The 20656-nt window shown below is 35.0% G+C and overlaps 1 protein-coding gene across 4 annotated transcripts in view; it reads right to left on the bottom strand.

The window, feature by feature from the left end:
- The window catches only part of LOC128216528 (tyrosine-protein phosphatase 99A-like), a 70698-nt gene that overhangs the window by 6694 nt on the left and 43348 nt on the right, over positions 1-20656 (bottom strand). For all 4 annotated transcript variants that reach the window (XM_052923112.1, XM_052923114.1, XM_052923115.1 and 1 more), the window contains 13 exons: positions 19272-19504; positions 11897-12094; positions 11043-11122; positions 10330-10449; positions 8675-8824; positions 5983-6134; positions 5317-5452; positions 4482-4631; positions 3446-3616; positions 2983-3111; positions 1994-2122; positions 1060-1208; positions 193-328 (listed from right to left, as the gene is read on the bottom strand). In XM_052923112.1, the coding sequence (XP_052779072.1) occupies positions 193-328; positions 1060-1208; positions 1994-2122; positions 2983-3111; positions 3446-3616; positions 4482-4631; positions 5317-5452; positions 5983-6134; positions 8675-8824; positions 10330-10449; positions 11043-11122; positions 11897-12094; positions 19272-19504 (1933 nt within the window). The remainder of the gene's footprint in view (positions 1-192; positions 329-1059; positions 1209-1993; positions 2123-2982; positions 3112-3445; positions 3617-4481; positions 4632-5316; positions 5453-5982; positions 6135-8674; positions 8825-10329; positions 10450-11042; positions 11123-11896; positions 12095-19271; positions 19505-20656) is intronic.

Raw genomic sequence — 20656 nt, 5'->3', positions numbered from 1 at the left:
TTACAAAATGGTGGACTTGAATATTTTTTACCACAAGTTTACACCACAAAAAAGTATTCCATGCAATATTTAATACAATTGTTAATCGAAGAAATAAAATTGAAGTTAATATCTAAAATGCACTAACACATCTTTGCATCCTAATGCTGGATGGCTTACCTTAATACCAAACCCAAAACATAGTAAATGTACCTTTGAGCCAATTCCACCTGCTCGTTTGAGGTGATAGAGTTTAGCCAGCATGTACACATTGACTGACTTGTCATATTGTAGCTGATCATATATACTCCACAACGCACAAAATGTAGCTGCCTCCACTCCCCCGAACCTATATAATAAGAAGGAATAAAGGCTCTATATGTTAGGCAATTTTTATTTTTTTTTAAAATGGTGTGGTTAGGGTTACCAAAAACAGGTAGGGTAGGTATGCTTTCTTTTTTTGCCTTTATCTTAGGCTTTATGTATGAACGCTATTGTCATCATTGAGGAAGGGCGTTCAAGTAATTCTAAACTACATACACACATAGACGGACTATAAAAACCGTTAGGTCAGCTCGTATTTAGTAGGTAGGGTTTATAGGTAGGGTCAGGTAACAGGAACCAGACTTTTTTTTTCATGCCTAATAGAAATAATCGCTGTCGGCCTTATATTTTCATGCTTAATAGAAATAATCGCAGTCGACCTTATATTTTCATGCCTAATAGAAATAATCGCTGTCGGCCTTATATTTTCATGCTTAATAGAAATAATCGCTGTCGGCCTTATATTTTCATGCCTAATAGAAATAATCGCTGTCGGCCTTATATTTTCTTGCCTAATAGAAATAATCGCTGTCGGCCTTATGTCCATATATTTATTCACAAATTATATATATAATACTTTTCTTAACTTGTCCTATCAGGCCCATACACAAGTTTTATTATCAAACATTTTAAAGTATTTTACATCACATCCAAATTACCCTTTTTTATGATACTGACAGTGGTGACAGGCAGCTGGGTATCCTCACCAACAGCCAATTAAGTATTAAACAGGATATTTCTGACGATCATTCTTACCTATCTACGACGATGACTGGCCCCATGTCATTGTGTTTATGTAACGTTTGAACCTCATCTACGAAATCAAACACCTGATGAAGTGGACTGCACGACTCCGGCCAATCATCGTTCCATGTGACGATCCTTGTCATCAAGATGTAGTCATCCTAGAAAAATAGTTTATTATCAATCAAATCAAGCCCTTCATGAAGCAGACTGCACAACTCGGGCAAGTCATCGTTCCATGTGACGATCCTTGTCATCAAGATGTAGTCATCCTAGAAAAATAGTTTATTATCATTAAAAATCAAGCGCTTCATGAAGCAGACTGCACAACTCGGGCAAGTCATCGTTCCATGTGACGATCCTTGTCATCAAGATGTAGTCATCCTAGAAAAATAGTTTATTATCAATAAAAATCAAGCGCTTCATGAAGCAGACTGCACAACTCGGGCAAGTCATCATTCCACATGATGATCCGTGTCATCAAGATGTAGTCATCCTAGAAAATATTACTCAATAAAATATGTTTCAAAAAATTGAGCCCAGAGTAATGGGGCTTGCTACACATTAAGTCGCAACCAGTTTACGAGATATCACAGGGAACGACCAAAATACTTCGAGTTGCAAATACTGAGCAAAGATTGAATGCTTACATAGAGTAAAAAACAACAACAATTGGTCCTTAACATCAAGTTCGAACCAACAAGGAAATCGATTACAGCGATATCGAGCCAACATGTTTCGACTGTACTATCATTGTTGACAAGACTATGTCCTACGTTAAGAGTGAATACCTTAAAATAATGCTTTTTTAAAGTTTTTGGCTCGGCTGCAAACAACACAAATGCTATCACAATATCTCCTCTCTTTTTTCTTCGAAAAACAGGTCACGTTATTGCTCAGTCCTTTTCAGTCCTAGCATGAGAAAAACTTGATAAAAGCCACAAACCTGATTAGACTGCAGGAGGAACTCTTTAACCTTGAATTTCTTCCTGTCATCGTCTTCACGGTATGTCAATTTGAAGTTCCCCCCGATGTCAATGGTGTGGCCCTGAGCATGCCAGAAACTCTTGTACTCCTGGAAAAAGAAAGATGGAAAAGTATGTACAGGGCCAAGTCAAAATAAAGTTGTGGTTATTGATACATGATGTAAAAACAACAGGCGAGGTAAGTAGAGAATACAAGTTTCTCCCACCTCAGATATGTAGATCCAAAAATTTAACCATGCTAGAAATTCTTATCTTGCCCACGAGCAAAGATAAAGTATGAAACTCCTTTTGAATGGTCATCACATTGTAATTACCTCCCTTGTTGAAGAATATCGTCCATAGCATCACAGAAACCTTGCCTTGTGGCAATATTTAGAATACCCATTAATTATTTCTCGTTTCCGTAAAACACCCTATGCTCAGGTCGGGATGAACGTATCTTACGCGCTTGGCCAAGGAAGGTACTTCTAATCTATTGTGTGTTTTTGGTCCAGATAGAAGTCTGACCCAAGGCTATGCAGCGTGCCCAAGAGATTTTTTCGATCCGGACCATAAAAACATGATTGATATTTGGTCTTGCATAACGTATCAATTTGTGGAAAAAATGATGTAAAAAATACAGACACACAGATGGGAGGGGGATCTTTCTGTGGGTATTTTGTCTGATTCTTGGATTAAACAATTCTAAACCAGACTGAAAACTTGTTAAAAAGCTGCTATTTTGTTTCCAGCCCACCTGATGACATCTTTTATATAAACTGCTACCCTATTGTACTTCAGTTGGTAACACTAAACTAATATTATAAACAACATTTTTTTTACTCATAATTAGCTCATATTGTACTCCAGAAGGTTACACAAAACTTAAATTATGCACAACATATTTCTATGTTAATTTGCACATTTTATTAGGACAAGTATGGTATCAGATTGAGTCTGAATACATTACCACTTCATCAACATTTGATAGCTGCACAATAACGGAGCTGTTCTGATCCCAGACCATTCGCCAGAAATCCTCCATTGTATGCTCTAGGGGATGCTGAGTGATTATAAACTCATTCGTTTTTGTGTAACCCTAAAATACAGAAAGGTTTCACAATTTTTTAGTCAAAGGCAAAGACATCTCTGTTATTTAAGGGCTAAATTATTTCATTATAGTTATTACAGGTAAGGAAACTCATTGAATGCAGTGGTCAAAATAAGCACAAGCTCCCAAGCCACTGGTAAAATGCTTTTTGGGCATGCTCAACCTTGGGTTTTATACACCAGAGCTTGTTCAAAAATGTAATGCCAAGCTGAAGTATATGAATTTTGGCTTGTTCATCCAAAAGACTATTTTCAATGACTGAGAAAAACGAAATTTTATAGTTCTTATTTTTACTTAACACTGAATATTTATATCGCTTTACCTGGAGATATGTGGCATTTATATAATCAGATCCTTCCTCCCCCGGCACCATAGGCAGTGCCACACGTTTTACACTCAGCGGCACGTATTTAAGGTCCCGATTTTTACACAGATTCACTGGCTTTAACGCATGGAACATGTCATCGGGTTGTGGGCTGAAGCTTGTGACCAGCTGAAAAAAAAAAAACATCTTCCATGAAAGCATTTTTGTTCGCGCTAAAATAAAATTGTATATATTAACAATGAAGCCTGATAAACTAGTCATTATTAGAATATACTTACATATTTTAGCTCGATCATGATGACGCTGATAGCTTATAAAATCACTCTCTGAGAGGCAATGAGAATGTACCCCTGCTGGGGATGCAACTCTCAACCTCTTGGGTGAGAGGCAGACACCTATACCACTAGACCACTCTCTCCCATACTCATAGTTGCCAAATACATTCAAATTTATAACATTTTCTTGAAATTAACATTACTGTACAGGATGGATATGTTCTTGGACCTGTCTTGTGATCCTTGTTCTATATATAGTCTCAATAGTTCCAATGAAATTCCCCAAATATATGTTGTACTGGATCTGAATGGGTGGAATTTCCCCCATTGACCTGCCTTCCATTTTCCTATTCTATTTAAAACTTTAAAATCCCATGGAATTTCCCCAGACTTACATTGTACTGGATATCAATGGGTGGAATTTCCCCATTGACCTGCCTTCCTTGACATTTTCCCATTCTATATATATATAAATACTTTTAATCATCATGTGGAAAATCCCCAGACCTTCCTTGACTTTTTTCCTATTCTATTTATAACTTAAAAATCCCATGGAAATTCCCCGGACTTACATTGTACTGGATATAAATGGGTGGAATTTCCCCATTGACCTGCCTTCCTTGACATTTTCCCATTTTATATAAATATATATATATATAAATACTTTTAATCATCATGTGGAAAATCCCCAGACCTTCCTTGATATTTTCCTATTCTATTTATAACTTTAAAATCCCATGGAAATTCCCCAGACTTACATTGTACTGGATATCAATGGGTGGAATTTCCCCATTGACCTGCCTGGTGAGTCTAGCTAATTGCTTGGTAAGGTCAGACTCCTTGATCTCGGGGTCACCTTGGGTGAGGATCCACTCAGCTATGGCATCGTGTATCAACATATACTGCTCCTGGAAGGTGAGAAATGGTTTGGTTTCAATTAAACTGTTTACATCACTAAAGATGCACATGTTTCAAAGTGAACATTTAAATCACACAATAGAGTGGTTAGTTTAAACATTATATATTTTACAACAACTCTGAAGGAAGTTATGCTATCTTGGCACGATTTTGCGCAAGAGTGTGGTATCCTTCATAAGAGTGGTTGATGTCAATTTGAAACAAAAGCTGGGAGTAAATGACTAAGACATCTCTACAGATGGTATCATCCAATAAAATTCTATATAGCTAAGAATTAATTCAGTAGAATACTGTTTGGTAATCACGTAAGCATATTAAGATGGGAGGGAGGGGTTTAACACAATGAAGACCATCATTCTGGTTGTAATCTTGAACACATATATAAATCCTTCAATAGCAACAGTGTCATTAGCTCTCAGCCAATAAAGTGCCTGCCAAATTTGCTGGTAGAAATACCGCTTTTTCTGCACCATTCTTTCAAATTAAAAACGGTATCCTTCATTAGAACCATTGTTTTCAATATTTCAATTGTTCTCGGTAAAATAAATAACAAATGTATTAATTGTGGTACTACTTAATTGTGAGTAAGAGTGCATCTTAAATTTATTTTTTCGATAAACAAACAAGCTTAAAATCTTTCGAATGACAATTTGTTTCTTCAACCATTCCACATACCTCTGTTTGTACAAGAGATTTTCGCTGCTGCCGTATATGCAGCAAGAACGCGGGGATATTAATCGTTCCCCGATCTAAAATCTGTTTGATCATCGATTCAATCAGAATGTAGGTTCCTGTGCGACCAACACCCGCACTGAAAAAACAACAAAGTTCATATAAATTTAACTCTAGCTTATAATCATAAATATCAGCGATATTAACCGATCCAAAATCATTATTCTGAACATCCTGAAAACATTATTGTTAGAATATTTAGGTTTCTTCATCAAAGCGGGCTTAGAACCCTGTTGAAATTGTTTCCAAGGCCCTTGCTATCCATTTCAAGGTATTTCTCACTACTTAAAATGTTTATGCCCAGCACCATCTTTTACGAGTCTAGCCTGAGGGGGGTTATTACTTATGAATTTCATAATATGCTGACATAACCCATTTATCAGAAATAGATTTATCCACCTACCTGCTGTGTATGACAATGGGTCCTGCCACAGGGATGTAATCGCTAATCAATTAAATTATATGCTGACATACCCATTTATCAGAAATAGATTCAACCACCTACATGCAGTGTATGACAATGGGTCCAGGGCCACAGGGGTGTAATCGCTAATCAATTAAATTATATGCTGACATACCCATTTATCAGAAATAGACTCAACCACCTACCTGCAGTGTATGACAATGGGTCCGGCCCCTGGGGGGTTATCGCTGGAGGATTTCTGTATAAACTTGAGAACTGGCAGCGTAAACTCGGGAACACCGTGGTCCGGCCACTCTGTGTAGTGATACTGGTAAACAATACGCTCCGATACCTGCTTCTGTAGAGAGAGAAGTCATACAGCCATTGATTGGTTTATCTTGGTGTGTTTTATGAAGAGATTTTAGATAATAATTATGTGACATCCTCTGCAGCAATGAGTCCAGTGAGGCATTCAAATAATCATCAAAAAATTAAAAAAGCTACAAGGCCATTATAAATTAATTGCTTGATTTTCCAAACAACAAAAATGGGCGTGAGGGTTGACATTTTTTTTAATCTATCTGACTGTTTCTCTGAATATGTGTTCTTATTGCATAAGGTACCATATACAAGTGTAGACGAACAAATCACATGGTCTTAACAATTCTCCTTTTTTGCATGTGAATGTTATACTGATACGCAAATACAGACTCTAGTTCACTATTTTCATTACAGACAATGAAATTTAAGGGGTGGGGATGAAAATTTGCAATTAATTTATAGTCGCCTTCAAAAATAACTATAATGTAAAATTAGAATTAATGATAATTTAAAAACAGGGATGATAACAGAGCCAGGTTGCCAATCCTGAAAATGTCTGCGTGGGGTTCAGGGGGCCGCTCAAGGCCTCCGATGGGTCCAGGGCAAAGCCCTGGTGGGGGGACAAGGGGGGCGAAGCCCCCCGAAGCTTTCCGTATTTCAGGGATTCTAATACCCTTTTTTGCCTTAGAATAGTGTTCAAGGAGTACACCTTTCGGTTTGGTAGATATAATTATGTTCAACACGAGACATCCACAATCAGAACAATTATCAGGAATCTTAGCAGTGAAGATTAACACCTTTGTCTTTAAACAAAGTTAAATTTACTCTTTTTTTACCTGAAGTCACAGGCATTAGACATGTACCTGACATTTTGGTTCAGTTGTCCACTTCCCATAAAACTCAACTGGCTATGATCAAATGCCTGTGTATGAACAATCTACACTGTGGGATGTTTGATTTATAATAATGAACAACATATCAATTATCATGCTTGCAAATGTTTATTGTAAAAGTGGTATTTATTCAATTTTTATATATCATAAGAGTATTTATTCCATTTGATGAGAATGTAATGTTATTAATTAGTATATATATTATTCCAAGTAATATCCAAACGGGACTTAAATGCTTTGGCAGTGTAGCCGTTGTGGACATGGTGGACATTGACGTATTCTGGTCCCCAAGCCAGATTTTTTCCCCTCATGGTGTTACATGAGTCCAGTAGCACACAAACTAGATTGTCCCACGGCAGTTCAAGTCTCTCAAGCAGGCTTTCAAATTCTATGAAAATTCATTTAGAATCAGCCCTTGTGATTTTTAAGGAGGCCAAATGTCTCAACACTATTTCTTTCTGGATTGAATTGTCAGTCATTGACAGGAACTGGATGCACTGGCTGAGGTGTCTTTCATCCCTGACTTTTGTAACCATCAACATACCTGGATGGGGAAATACAAATTACAACTATAGAATTGAAATCTCAATCAAACTGGGTCCTCAAAAAGTTTTGTTAAACTGTCTCAAATAGAAAATAAAATGACTGCCTCTACGTAATATATATTACTACTACAAAATATGTATTCATTTTTTTTTTTAATTTGAACCAAAGTAATTTTCATTAACAGCCACTTCTTATTGAGAACAATGCTTCAAACATTATGAGAATAATAAAGAGCGTAAACTTCAATCGGCCAAATAAAATTTGTAAAATAAAAATCGATTATTATGACACAATCCGAATCGGGATGTCCGAAATAATGCTACATGCGCAAACTTCATTCTCAGTTTGATCACTTTCTATTAACTTAAAAAGAAACGTTTCGGGAATTTCTCGTAAAAATAAATGGCAAATATACCCTTAAAATCGACGAATCGATGTTTTTAGATGTTGGTGGTGGTCGTTTTTTCCCAATTTTCCAATACCCGTTTATTCGTCTTCGTCGTCTGTCATAGCCGGATACGACCATCCGGATACTGTCTTCTTGTCCCATCGGTAATTTCCGTAATCACCGGATGCTATCTAAACCAATCATATAGCTCGATTGCCAAGACGTAAATAGGTTCGTTAATTTCCGGCTTTACACTTGCGGAAAACTCACCTTTCGTACCAATATTGTTCGAAGTGAGCTCGAATCGCTCCCTGTACCCCTCCCCCCTAGAAAAAACTCAACGGATTTACATTAATCTCAAAATTGATCCGTGATGCCTTAAATCCGGAATTCCGGATTAATCCGGAATTTTATCATCCCTGTAAAAACTAAACTTGTTTCATCATTTATCTGTAATTAATGGCAGATCATGTTAGAGCCAATAAACATAAACTGTATTATCAAGTCATTCCCCTCTCAATTAAGGGCCAGTCCCCTGGACTTAAGTGACACCTTGTTTCATAAACATCTTTGTTCCAAATTCCTATCCTATATACTGAGAGCCTTGCAGGAAGGTCAATCTTACCCATTATTTAACTAGCTGCTGTGACAGCAAACAGCCACATCAGAACAAGCACCAGGTCGGGCTCTAACCTTTGACCATCTGCTTCCCAGGTGGAAGCCCAAACCACTCGACCTATATATACCAACCTTTTTATTTTTGCAGCATTTCAGTGAGAACAGTCTGACAGTGTAGTGCGCACGAGAGATCGTGTTGAGATGTTTCACCATGATCGTGCCGTAAGTCTCCTGGCCCTCGTTTGGCCAGTACATGTCACACTTTAGACGCCCTCGCTCAACCTGGCAATGCATGAAACGTGTGCTCTACAGATCATGTCAAGATTTTTGATAATGATTGTTCTATCAGCCAGTATATGTCACCCTTGGGATGCCCTTGCTCAACCAGGCAATGAATAAATTTTACGTATAATGTCAAAATATGTACGATACATAATTATATAACATAAATATACACTTCAGATGAAGGTAAGATGTTAAGCCATGATTGTACCATACTTTTTATGGCCCTCGTTTGGATATTGCATGTGATACTTTTGACAGCCTCATTTAGAAGTGTTTAAAACAAAACCTACATTTTAAAACGTTTAGGCTTATAACATTGTATAGCCTAAGGATTAAGTTGCAACATCAAAACAACAGTGCAAAGGGGTGAACACCAATATTTGACACTGAACAAGGGGCATAACTCAATTATTACAGCCAGAGTTATGGGCCTTGTTATACAAATGTGCATATTGTATCCAGCAACATGTATACCAAGTTTCAATTGAATATCTTAATCAGTTTAGGTATTATGGCAAACGGTAAAGTGTTTTGCACTACCATGACACCAAGAACACCACAGCTATCACAATAACAGAAATTATTATTTTTTTAATAATAGACGAGCCTGAAATAAGTATTGTAATATAGATTCAGTGTTGATTTTTGGAATGAAGCTTACGTATATTTAGGTAAATATAGTGGCAATATGGTTGCACAACAAAGAAAAACTGCGTACTGAAACTGCGTACAAAATAAACTTTATGAACTGATGTTTCTCAAATAACACCTTTAAAAGTTTATATAATTTATATATTCATGTCAAATTTTTGATGGCCATGTTCCCGCCATATACAATTGCTTTTAGCTGACATTCAGAATTTTTCTCAATTAATACTTTTATAATATATAAATATTAATTTCAAATTTTTCATGGCCGTGTTTATTTTATATAACTTGCAATTAGTTGACATTTGGTATTAACTTTGTAAGATAATATATACATATTAAGATAAAAAATTTGAATAAATGATGAATGATTATTCTTGATATTTAGATGAATGAAGCATTTTCCTTGATATTTCTAAAAGAAGCATTAATAAGAATAATTAACTGCATAATTTATGCTTAAATGAAGACATTTATCAAAAATTCATATTCTTTCAACATTTTTATAGAAACAATCCCTGCTATTTTGTAAAAGTCAAAGTATGTCAGTGTGTACTTGCAAAAATAAATGGTACATTGCATACGTAATCATTTATTTTGTGTGTGTATATACCAACAAGTTTTAAGAATTTTGGTGGTCTACATTATATTGTGTAAACGAAACCAATAACTGTATCAATATTAAGCATAAACAACCAAAAGAAAACAATTCATTTTGTAAGCAGTTAAAAATATTGTTACTTTTTATCTAGGCAGGGGAGGGGTTGGGGGAGGGAAATATTTTCTTGATATTGGGGCCTGGAGACAATAGAAAAACCACACCCCTGCCCTTTAATGTTTATGCTGCAACTTACGAGGTTCGTTATCATGACGATGACAATGGAATTGTGCTCCCAAACCATTCTCCAGAAGTCTGCAAACGTGCGGGGTAACGGCCCCTGGGTCGCGATATACGCCTTTGGCTTGTTGTAACCCTTGAATAGAAAGGCAAAACCATTTGTTACATACAAAGTCATGTCCAGAACAAAAGCTTCTGACCAAACCCTTGTTGTTGTTGTTGTTTTTAGGTTTGAAAAAAGGGGCATAACAAAACATTATTTAAGTCAGAATTGCTTAACATATGCATATTGTCTCTGGCAACATGGGTACCAAGTTTCATTTGAATATTTTGATCTTTGTTTGAGTTATGACCAAGTTTAATGTTTATGCCAGCGACAAAATCAAGGCTTAAACAATTTGTCCACTTTGTTTCTGGGTAAAATACACAAACACTAAACAAGTGACACACAACTACACACATTACATAAAATACAAAAATATTGATACTAGTAAATGAGGAAGCCTCCTTGGGACAGACAGTGAAAACTAACTAAAAACAAGATGGGTGTTTGAACCAGTTTAAGACTGGTTAAGCTTCACAGTTCTCCAAACATTGATCAAGGAAGTGTTATGATCAAACTGGCACCAAGTAAGTCATCACAAATGCAAAACATGAAAAAAAACCCAGAGCAATGATATCATTTATACAAATGCATAAAATGAGTTTATTTATTCGCTGATCACTTACATCTATAAAGTTTGCGTTGATATAGTCACATGATTTTGGCTTCCCTTGTATCTGTTGGAGAGTCACTCGTGAATGGTCGTCTGAAATATAACAAACAAAATATAAGCATTACGTCAATTTCAACGTACAGTCGAAACCCATTGGCTTGATCTCCCAGGGACGGGCGAATATACCTCGAGCCAAATCGGTCCTTTACATCAAGTTCGAGCCAACGAGATAATCGAGCCAAATGAGTTCCAGCAAACGAGGTTTGATTGTATTCTGTTTGTATTTCCTAAAAGCTAATAACAAACATTGCATATATATTATTTTTCAAGAAAGAGATTTTCATCAAAATCTTTGCTTCACGCACCAAAAGTTCAAGGACTAAAAAAAAGAGCAACTTCAAAATTATCTCTTCTGCTGTTGACAACTTTTATCATTACCTACCTTTGAATATATTAACAAGAGTGAGGCTTCCAAGCCGTTTGCCTGTTATATTTCGCTGATAACTCATCAATTATTCAAGCCAGAGTTACTGGCCTTGCTGTACATGTGCATTTTGTCTCAAGCGACATGTGTAGCAAGTTTCATTTAAATATCTCAAATGGTTTGAGATTTATGGCTAAGGCCAAAGTTATCGAACAACGCAACGATGACGCAGAGGACAACATCAAGGTGACAAAACATCAAATATTTTTTCATCCAACAAACAACAAGTTCATTTACATGAAATATATCTTTATTTTGTACAAAACTAATGATGCCAACAACACCAAGGCTATGACAATAACTCAACTTTTCCTCTTCAAAAGATGGACTAGCAAACAAACCATATTCAAATCAAAGAAAATCTGTTACAGAATGGGACTTACAAGCACTTATGTTGACGTATCTATTTTTATGCTTATTCTCCGGAAGATCAGACTGTTCGGCGAGAAGATTTGTGCGAGTATTTGTGGCAATTTCCTCAAATTCGGTCGAAAATCCGACATCGCTGTTGGCGTGCATATTCCTTGAATGCTGGAGAAAATTACCCACCATGATGTCTTTATACTGGCTTGCCCCACTGTCTGTAAAAGAAAATAAATTGCAATGGTGGATGAGTAAGCTTATTTATACTCGCACTCGGGCACAGCCCATTAGGCGAGTGCTTCAATAACATTGTTAGTCGTATTAGATTTATGGAGCATAGTGCACAGACAGAACGTAACCCTGGTCAGTGCTGCCCTGGTTAATGTGCACAGGTGTATAGCAGTTCACACAGGAGCCTAATTTAGATTCCCGCCCAGAAGCCTCTTTTTAGTGGTGGGGCTGGGAATCCCCTTGAATTGACTGTCTAGTGTGTTACCACTAGACCAAGAATCCACCACATAAGAGACAATTTACAGCTAAATTAATGAGGGTTGATCCAGAAATGTATACATATTGCTTCTAAAAGCCATCATTTTTCTTTGGAACTTTCTCTGGAGATTTTCATTAAGCCTATGGGTAAGCCTTAGGGATAAAACGATGATCGAGTATTGTTGAAAGTCGATTATTTGTGTCCGAGGTCGGCGATAATCGATTTCATTATTCCATAATCGATTATCGCTAATGTAGGGCAAAGGGAAGTCACCGTGTTGTGTATGTACTGATTTTCTTTTAAACGGGAAACGGTACGGACTTATTCGGGGTTATACGGCAATTTATTCTCAATTATTTTAGAATTAAGTTATCTCTTAAAAACTACTAAATTATCAATTGTAACCTAGAATGTTTAACAAAACAGCATATAAAACATAACTGATTGTAATATGTTTATTCATTTAAAGATATGAACAAACCAATACAGTTTTGGATATATTTGTAATATATTCACTTGTTCCGTTTCGATTATTATAATCGATGATTGATCGAAATGGCTCGTCCGATTATTTTCGATGATCGATTATGACTTTGGTCCGATTTTCAATCCCTAGTAAGCCTACATGAGAATTACATATAATCAAACTGACGTGGCTACAACCATTTTATATTGTCTCTGACACAACACGTGTACCAAATTTTATAAGAAAATTGTTTTTTATCTATGGCTTAGGTTCGCAATTTTGCAAAATGACACTGATGATAATACTGACTACAACACCAAGATGCCGATAACAACACCAAGGCTATGACAATATCCAACTGTTTTCCTGTTTGTAAACAGTCACACTTAAACCACAGAACAAATAATTTTACTCCAAAATAATCCCAGGTGGTCGATTTTATGACACAAGTGAGGAAAGCATTATTGTCTATGACATTTTTTTCTTTATTGATTACCAATGTTAATAGAAAAGTGTATTTATAGCATTTATATCATTATCTTTTAAACTGGATTCTTTAAAACTGCACTCTTAGAGATTGACAGTTTTGACATATCTTATTATTTTTATCTCAGAATCAGCTCATTTTGGCATAAGTGCCTTCAAATCAGTCATATAAGATCATTTATTTTACAATAGAACATTTCTCAGTTGTTCAAAAAATGCCCGAAAACTAAAAAAAAGCCATAAAACATGAATTTTCAACCATAAATATGAAAAACTGCGATCTTATCTTTAAATAGCTTTCTTATATCACTGGTTTTTCAACATTTACGCAAAATCTGGCTCATAGCAAGACAAAACATAGTTATTTTGGTAAAAATGTCCAATATGTGAGAGTGCAGCTTTAAAGCAAGATGTGACAATTAAAACAAAGGTAAATCATTCCTTCAAACACTGCAATAGAAAGCACAGAAATGGACAATGGTCTGTGGGGGGTGGGGGGAGGGGCAGAGTAAACTACAAAAAGACACCATGCTGACAAAAATTTATGAAACTATTTCAATAATAAAGCATTCTCTCTGATCTAAGGTTTTGTGTTTATTTTTAAAGGGACCAGATACCAGATGATACAAGAATTTTTTTTGGTCAAAAACTTATACAAAATTGATATCGATGTGTACATTGCATTGAATCTTACTTACTGATGTATCACATCGCTTATGACACGTGTATCTTTCACCGATTTAACGCATTTTTCAAATTCAAAATTTATTGGGGTTGTCTGGCACGTAACTTCGAGTAAGTTTAAAAATAGCATCGGTATATTTATGTGAATTCATAAACAGATATGATTTAAACTGGGATACCATTATGCACTTTTTTTAATGGGGAAACTCAGATGGGACAGCAACATGATTGTTGTGGTTATTCTTTTAATCATGTATAATGATGTGTTATCGGCTTGCATTGACACTTCAAGGCTTGTTTTGACGAATACTGTTGACGAATACTGTAGTTGTCGATTTTTGGACCATCTGGTGTCTAGTCATTTTAATGAGTGAAGAGTTTATCATTATGGTTTTTGCGCTGACCTAGACGAAAACCTTTTACCAAGGTGCAAATACATTCATTAAAAAATCCCTGTGTGCAATTATTTTGTATTTTGTTCAAGAATTTCCTTAAAAATATGAAAATAATGATGACACAAGTAAGTTCTTGTTAAAATAATCACCATTATCTTATCTTATTTCAAATACTATGTATTAAAATCAGGGATATGATTGACTTGGCTTTTGAGTTGGGTTCTGCCCTCCATTGGCATCAAAGGGGGTGAGGCACCCTGCGTCAGAAACATAACTGGCTTTGAGGGATCTCCTGACTTCGAATTTGAAGCAAACTGGAGTGTCAACGCTAACAACAAATAAAGTAGCAACCAAAAGCAACCAGTTAATTTTTTTGATAAGTTAAACAAAAAACATGAGTCCACAAACAGATCACATCCCTTTAAAATACAGGAGCGCGGAACAGACTTGCTAACGCTCGCCTGTAGTTGTTTTTTGTCACTAAGGGGCATTACTTGACAAATTCTTAAATCAGAGTAGTGGATCTTGCTTTATAAATAGTGTGTTACGTAACTTTGCAACATGTATACCAAGTTTCATTTGGATATCTTGAACGTTTTTTTTAATTATGGCCAAGGATCAAGTTTAAGCACCTTGATGCAGACAACAATTGCAGACGACACTTTTGACACCAAGGTTATGACGATAACTACTCTTCTTTTTTCTCATTCGGAACTCCTCGGCCATTTTCTACGTCAACAACCTTGGATATATGCCGGTACATCAGTAGAAGTAGTTCGTTAAATTTTGAATTATATCATTAATTAAATGTAGTGTTTTAGCTTGTATTTGTAGATCTAACTTTATATTGATTGCCAGTGAAGTGTGTTATTACAAACATAATTAAGATTCCCAGGAGTTAAGTCATTAACTTTAAATGCTAAATAGAAATTACTTCACGATCTACTTGCAGCTTAGTTAAAGTGTACCGATTTCTGACATCGTTAACGGTCCATATATATCTGAGGTTGTTTTCGATAAATAGGGGCACAGAGCTCAGAATGTTTTCTTCTAAAACAGTCAAGCGTAACAATCCCTAGGTCCAATTACTAAGTACGACATTTCGATAAATAGGGGCACAGAGCTCAGAATGTTTTCTTCTAAAACATACAAGCGTAACAATCCCTAGGTCCAATTACTAAGTACGACATTTCGATAAATAGGGGCGCAGAGCTCAGAATGTTTTCTTCTAAAACAGTCACAAGCTTTAAGCTGCACTCTCACAGATTTACCGTTTTTACAACTTTTTTATTAGTTGTCTTGGAAAGAGCAAAATTTTGCGTAAATATCTGCAAACCAATGATAAAAGATTGCTGACAAAAGATCAGATCGTAGATATTCATATTTCCGTTCGAAAATTAATGTTTAATGGCTTAAACCGTTACTAACGGTTTAAGAAAAATGCATAAAACACCATTTTTGAACTTGAATATAAAAATCTGCGATTTAATTTTTTGTAAGCAGTCTTATATAACTGTTTTCCATGGATTTTCGTAAAAACTTGCTGGTTCCAAGATTTTTTTTTAAAAAGTTGTAAAGCATTCAATCTGTGTGAGTGCAGTTTTAACAATCCCTATGTCCAATTAATACGTACGAAAAAAACACCCTTGAAAATGTACCAACATTCCTTCAAGTGTAGTCAATTAACCTAAGCCTACCTAACAGCAATGTGAAAATGTGAAAAACAAAGTTTAAAGAAAACCCTGTTTGTTTCATTAATTTCCCAGGAAACTTATTTGTTTGAAATAATATAAATAATAATTCGAGTGCATTGAATGTTTAGCAAGAGAAAGAAAAATAATGATGACATATGTTCTCGTTAAAAAAATATTGATAACAATTTTGTTTTATCTTGTTGAAAATATTGATGACTAAAAATAACAATCTAACATAAGTTTAATGACAATAGGGAAAAATATTACAGTATGTTTGTTTGAGAAATTGTCATGGTAACACTTTCAACTCCTGTTCAGTTCATTGAGATATTAAGCAATTAAACTTTATGAAGTGAAAGCAGTTGCGACATATAACAAAAATATATGAGAACAGTCATTTTATACAGTTGTTGTGATATGAACTAAAAATGTATTAAAATTATTGTCTGTTACCCAGTAAACACTATACTATGCTTCGTTGGGAATGTGGCTAGGAAAAACTCGTAATCATGAATAATTAATGAAGTCGTTTCATCGGTTTTGGAAGGTACTAGATCCTTTCCCATAGTAAAATATTCTGTCAAAAGCGGGAATTGAACTGCGTCTGCCTTTGCTGTACGATAATTTCAGACAGCAGTGAAGACCACTTGGCCATGGAGGTCACTGACAGTACAGTGTTACTAAAGAATATTTAAATGTAACATGCAAATTAATTGGAAGAAGAGTTGTCTCCCCTGCCTCATGCATATTCATTAAAACCAGAAATTGTCAGTCAATTGCCCCACAGTATTGATTAAGTGTCAAAGAATTAAGAACCATGTTGCAAACGATGGTATTAAAACACCTAAAGTGCTTGCCAATGCTTTTTTTATTTTCTTCAGTCAAAAAGGTACATTGCTGAACAATTATTACATCTGGAGTTATGGGCCTTGCTACAAATATCTCTATAAACATTTGTATTAAGTTTCATATGAATATTTTGATTTTTTTTACTGTCTACCAATTTTCATGTGAATATTTCAAAGCATTTTTTTTTTGTAATACTACTTCTCTGGCAATGTATGTACCAAGTTTTATGTAAATATCTCAAAACATTTTTTTGGTTATACTACTGTCTCTGGCAATGTATGTACCAAGTTTTATGTAAATATCTAAAAACATTTTTTTGGTTATACTACTGTCTCTGGCAATGTATGTACCAAGTTTCATGTAAATATCTCAAAACATTTTTTTGGTTATACTACTGTCTCTGGCAATGTATGTACCAAGTTTTATGTAAATATCTAAAAACATTTTTTTGGTTATACTACTGTCTCTGGCAATGTATGTACCAAGTTTCATGTAAATATCTCAAAACATTTTTTTGGTTATACTACTGTCTCTGGCAATGTATGTACCAAGTTTCATGTAAATATATAACATATGTTTTTAGTTATAACCCAAAAAGATGACTGAATAATATACTAGACACAGCAGGCAAACACGCTGGGCGCAGAAACAAACTTCACACTAGAAATATATATTTGAGGTAGTGCAATTATGCAGAACAATGCATCGTTTAGTATCTCGATTCATGGAAATATCATGCTTAGAATATCTGGAAGTGTTTAGAAATTCAATGCCTTTAAAGAGGACAATCTTTGTGTACTTACAATTAACCACTTGAAAAGATAAAATCAAACAAATGAATGTTAAATACAATCACAATTTTTATATTTAGTTAGGTCTATATTTATTTATTTAAGCTTGATGGAAACCAGTACTGGTGTCATTTTTCAGAGGCCATGAGAAGGTACCAATTGTGGTGATCAAACCAACAGCCTCTTAGGTGAGAAGTGGACACCTATATTTCTTAACCACTCTCACCCTGGGGAGATTGAATGGATGACATCTTGGGAGAGCAGCGGACACTTCTACCATTAGACTACTCTCTATCCTTTTATGTGTTGGGATTTGCTTAACAAAATTATTACACACTCCTACGCACAGGGTACAGAAGGTAGAAAATTCAGCTCTCTATAAGCTTATCAAATAATGCTCACACTGAGCCAATTTCTGACCACTGTGCGCAAGAGTGTACAGTCTACTTTAAGGTAAAAAAATGGTTTGGTTAGGGTTACAACCTTTTCAAAAACAGGTAGGTAGCGGTTTTATTTTATCATTTTATTAGGCTTTTTTAAGGTTATTGTCATCCTTGGAGAATGGTGTTAAAGAAATATTCTGTATAAAGCTTTAAAGGTTTTAAACTACATTAAAACACCACTTATTTTTTGTTTATAAAAACGCTTTAGTCGGCGCCTATTTCGTATCAAACTTTAACAAATCAAATTTTGTTTCCATCTTCCATTTTTTTGGACAAAATTATGCAACCATCTACAGAATAAATGTAAGACTGAACATAAATACTCTATTACATTTTGGGCACTTACTACTAATTCAACATACATGTTATACTAATGGTGCCATCTTATTAACAAGCGTACACAAAATATCCTAAGATCAGAAAATTCAATTGAATCTTACGCGAGTGACGGACATAAATTTAAACTTGCAAATTCAAATAAATTTAGTTGAAAATTTCAAGTCTAACTATTTGTTTCAAAATATATCCATTTATGACCAAAAATAAACAAATCGAAAACCAAAAAAATTAAAAGGCTCATTATAAGATTGGCATAATAAACTTAAATTGTTACTTATAAGCAAGTTATTGTTATTGACAAACAAAAACATTGAAAACTACTTGATAGTAAATTACTAATAAAAATAAATGTTAAATTTCAAAACAGAAATAGAATGTTAGCAAAAGTTACACACAAGATAATTGCCCATGAAAGACTTGATTTGAAAAACTAACTATAGCACTACTGCACGCAGAAATTGAAATAAGACGATAACAACTCAATTCAACTATTGACCAATAAAATAGACTTAAGCCAGAAGAGATGAATTGAACAAGTAAAGTCAACTATGAGCCAATAAAATCCACTTAAGGCCAAAAGAAATTAATTTAAACAAATAAAATCCACTTTAGGTTAATAAAATCCACTTTGGGTTAATAAAATTAACTTTGGGTTAATAAAAACAACTTAGGGCCATTTCTCCTGTGAAGCCAAACTTATGTTTAAACAGATATCTACTATATCTACTAAATCTTCATCAAATATTTGTATTTCTTACCAACTGTGTCAGGTGGAAACACAACTGTTGTTTGCGGTGACTGGGAGTTCGTTGGAACGGCAAGGTAGTACAGCGAACGCGTGTATTTACGGCATGTCATTGACTTCATCAAATATTTGTATTTCTTACCAACTGTGTCAGGTGGAAACACAACTGTTGTTTGCGGTGACTGGGAGTTCGTTGGAACGGCAAGGTAGTACAGCGAACGCGTGTATTTACGGCATGTCATTGACCTGAAATGAGAAATGCGACATAGTTCATTTTTATGTAATTTTTGAGTCCATGCCCATCTTGGTTGTATACTGCATCTCAATAAAAATGTTGTAAGAACATATAACAACTGCTCATAAATAAGAGCTTATTGATAAACTAATCAAACAGCTATTAGTGTATGGATGTGAAATCTGGGGCACCTCCAAAATGATAGCCATCGAACACATCCATACTCAATGGAGTAACTTGACTATGTCCAAGAGCACTCATAAGAAGGTTTACGACTAAGATATCTAATTAAAACAGGGCCCAGGTCATATTGTTGACATAGCTAAGAGCTTAATGACAGCATGTCATTTCATCAAAACAAAGAGAGATTTTCGAATGAGAATGAAATTTCGCTCCTAGGATCCATGATGAAATAGTCCACATAGATTCTCTCCTTCTGGACATTCTGGGAATGTGCAAATTGAAAACATTATCACAAAGCAAATATTAAATGTTCCTGTCAATAGAAAAAATAAAAATAATGCTTTCAATGCGGATTAAATTGTGTAATTTTGTGTAATTTTTTCATCTTCAGCATCATCTTCCTTTAATGATGTGTAGTAGTAGCACTGGATGCCCCTTTAGACATTGGGTTGGAGGAGCTGTGACTTACTTTGCCTAATAAGGAGAAACAATCACGCTTCTGATACCCAGACTTACTTTGTCATATAAGGAGAATCGCTCATGCTTCTAATTCACAGACTTTGCCTTATAACTTTGCCTTATAAGGCCCCCCAAATAAATTGTTTGGTTAAGGTTACATCCTTTTCAAAAACAGGAAGGGAAGGTAGACTTTTATTTTATTTTATTTTTTATTAGGCTTTATATAAGATCGTTACTTAATATTGTCATCAATGGAGAATCGTGGTTAAGTAATCTTCAGTATTATAGCTATTAAGCTTCATATTGAAACACACACAAAATATATATAGGGTATATTTTTTTTTTTTAACAAACTGACTAAAAAAAACAGTAGGGTCGGCCTTTTACATAGTTTAGGTCAGGGCACCCAATCCAAAGTTAAAAGATTTTAGACCTAAGGAGAATCATTCATGCTTCTTATTCACATCAAATATCATGTAATTCACGTTTAATCAAAATATAATCACATTGTAATTTTTGCA

The sequence above is a fragment of the Mya arenaria genome, chromosome 14 (genome assembly GCF_026914265.1).
Source record: "Mya arenaria isolate MELC-2E11 chromosome 14, ASM2691426v1".
NCBI classification, from domain to species: Eukaryota; Metazoa; Mollusca; class Bivalvia; order Myida; family Myidae; genus Mya; species Mya arenaria.
This window is presented reverse-complemented; position numbering and strand designations above follow the sequence as displayed.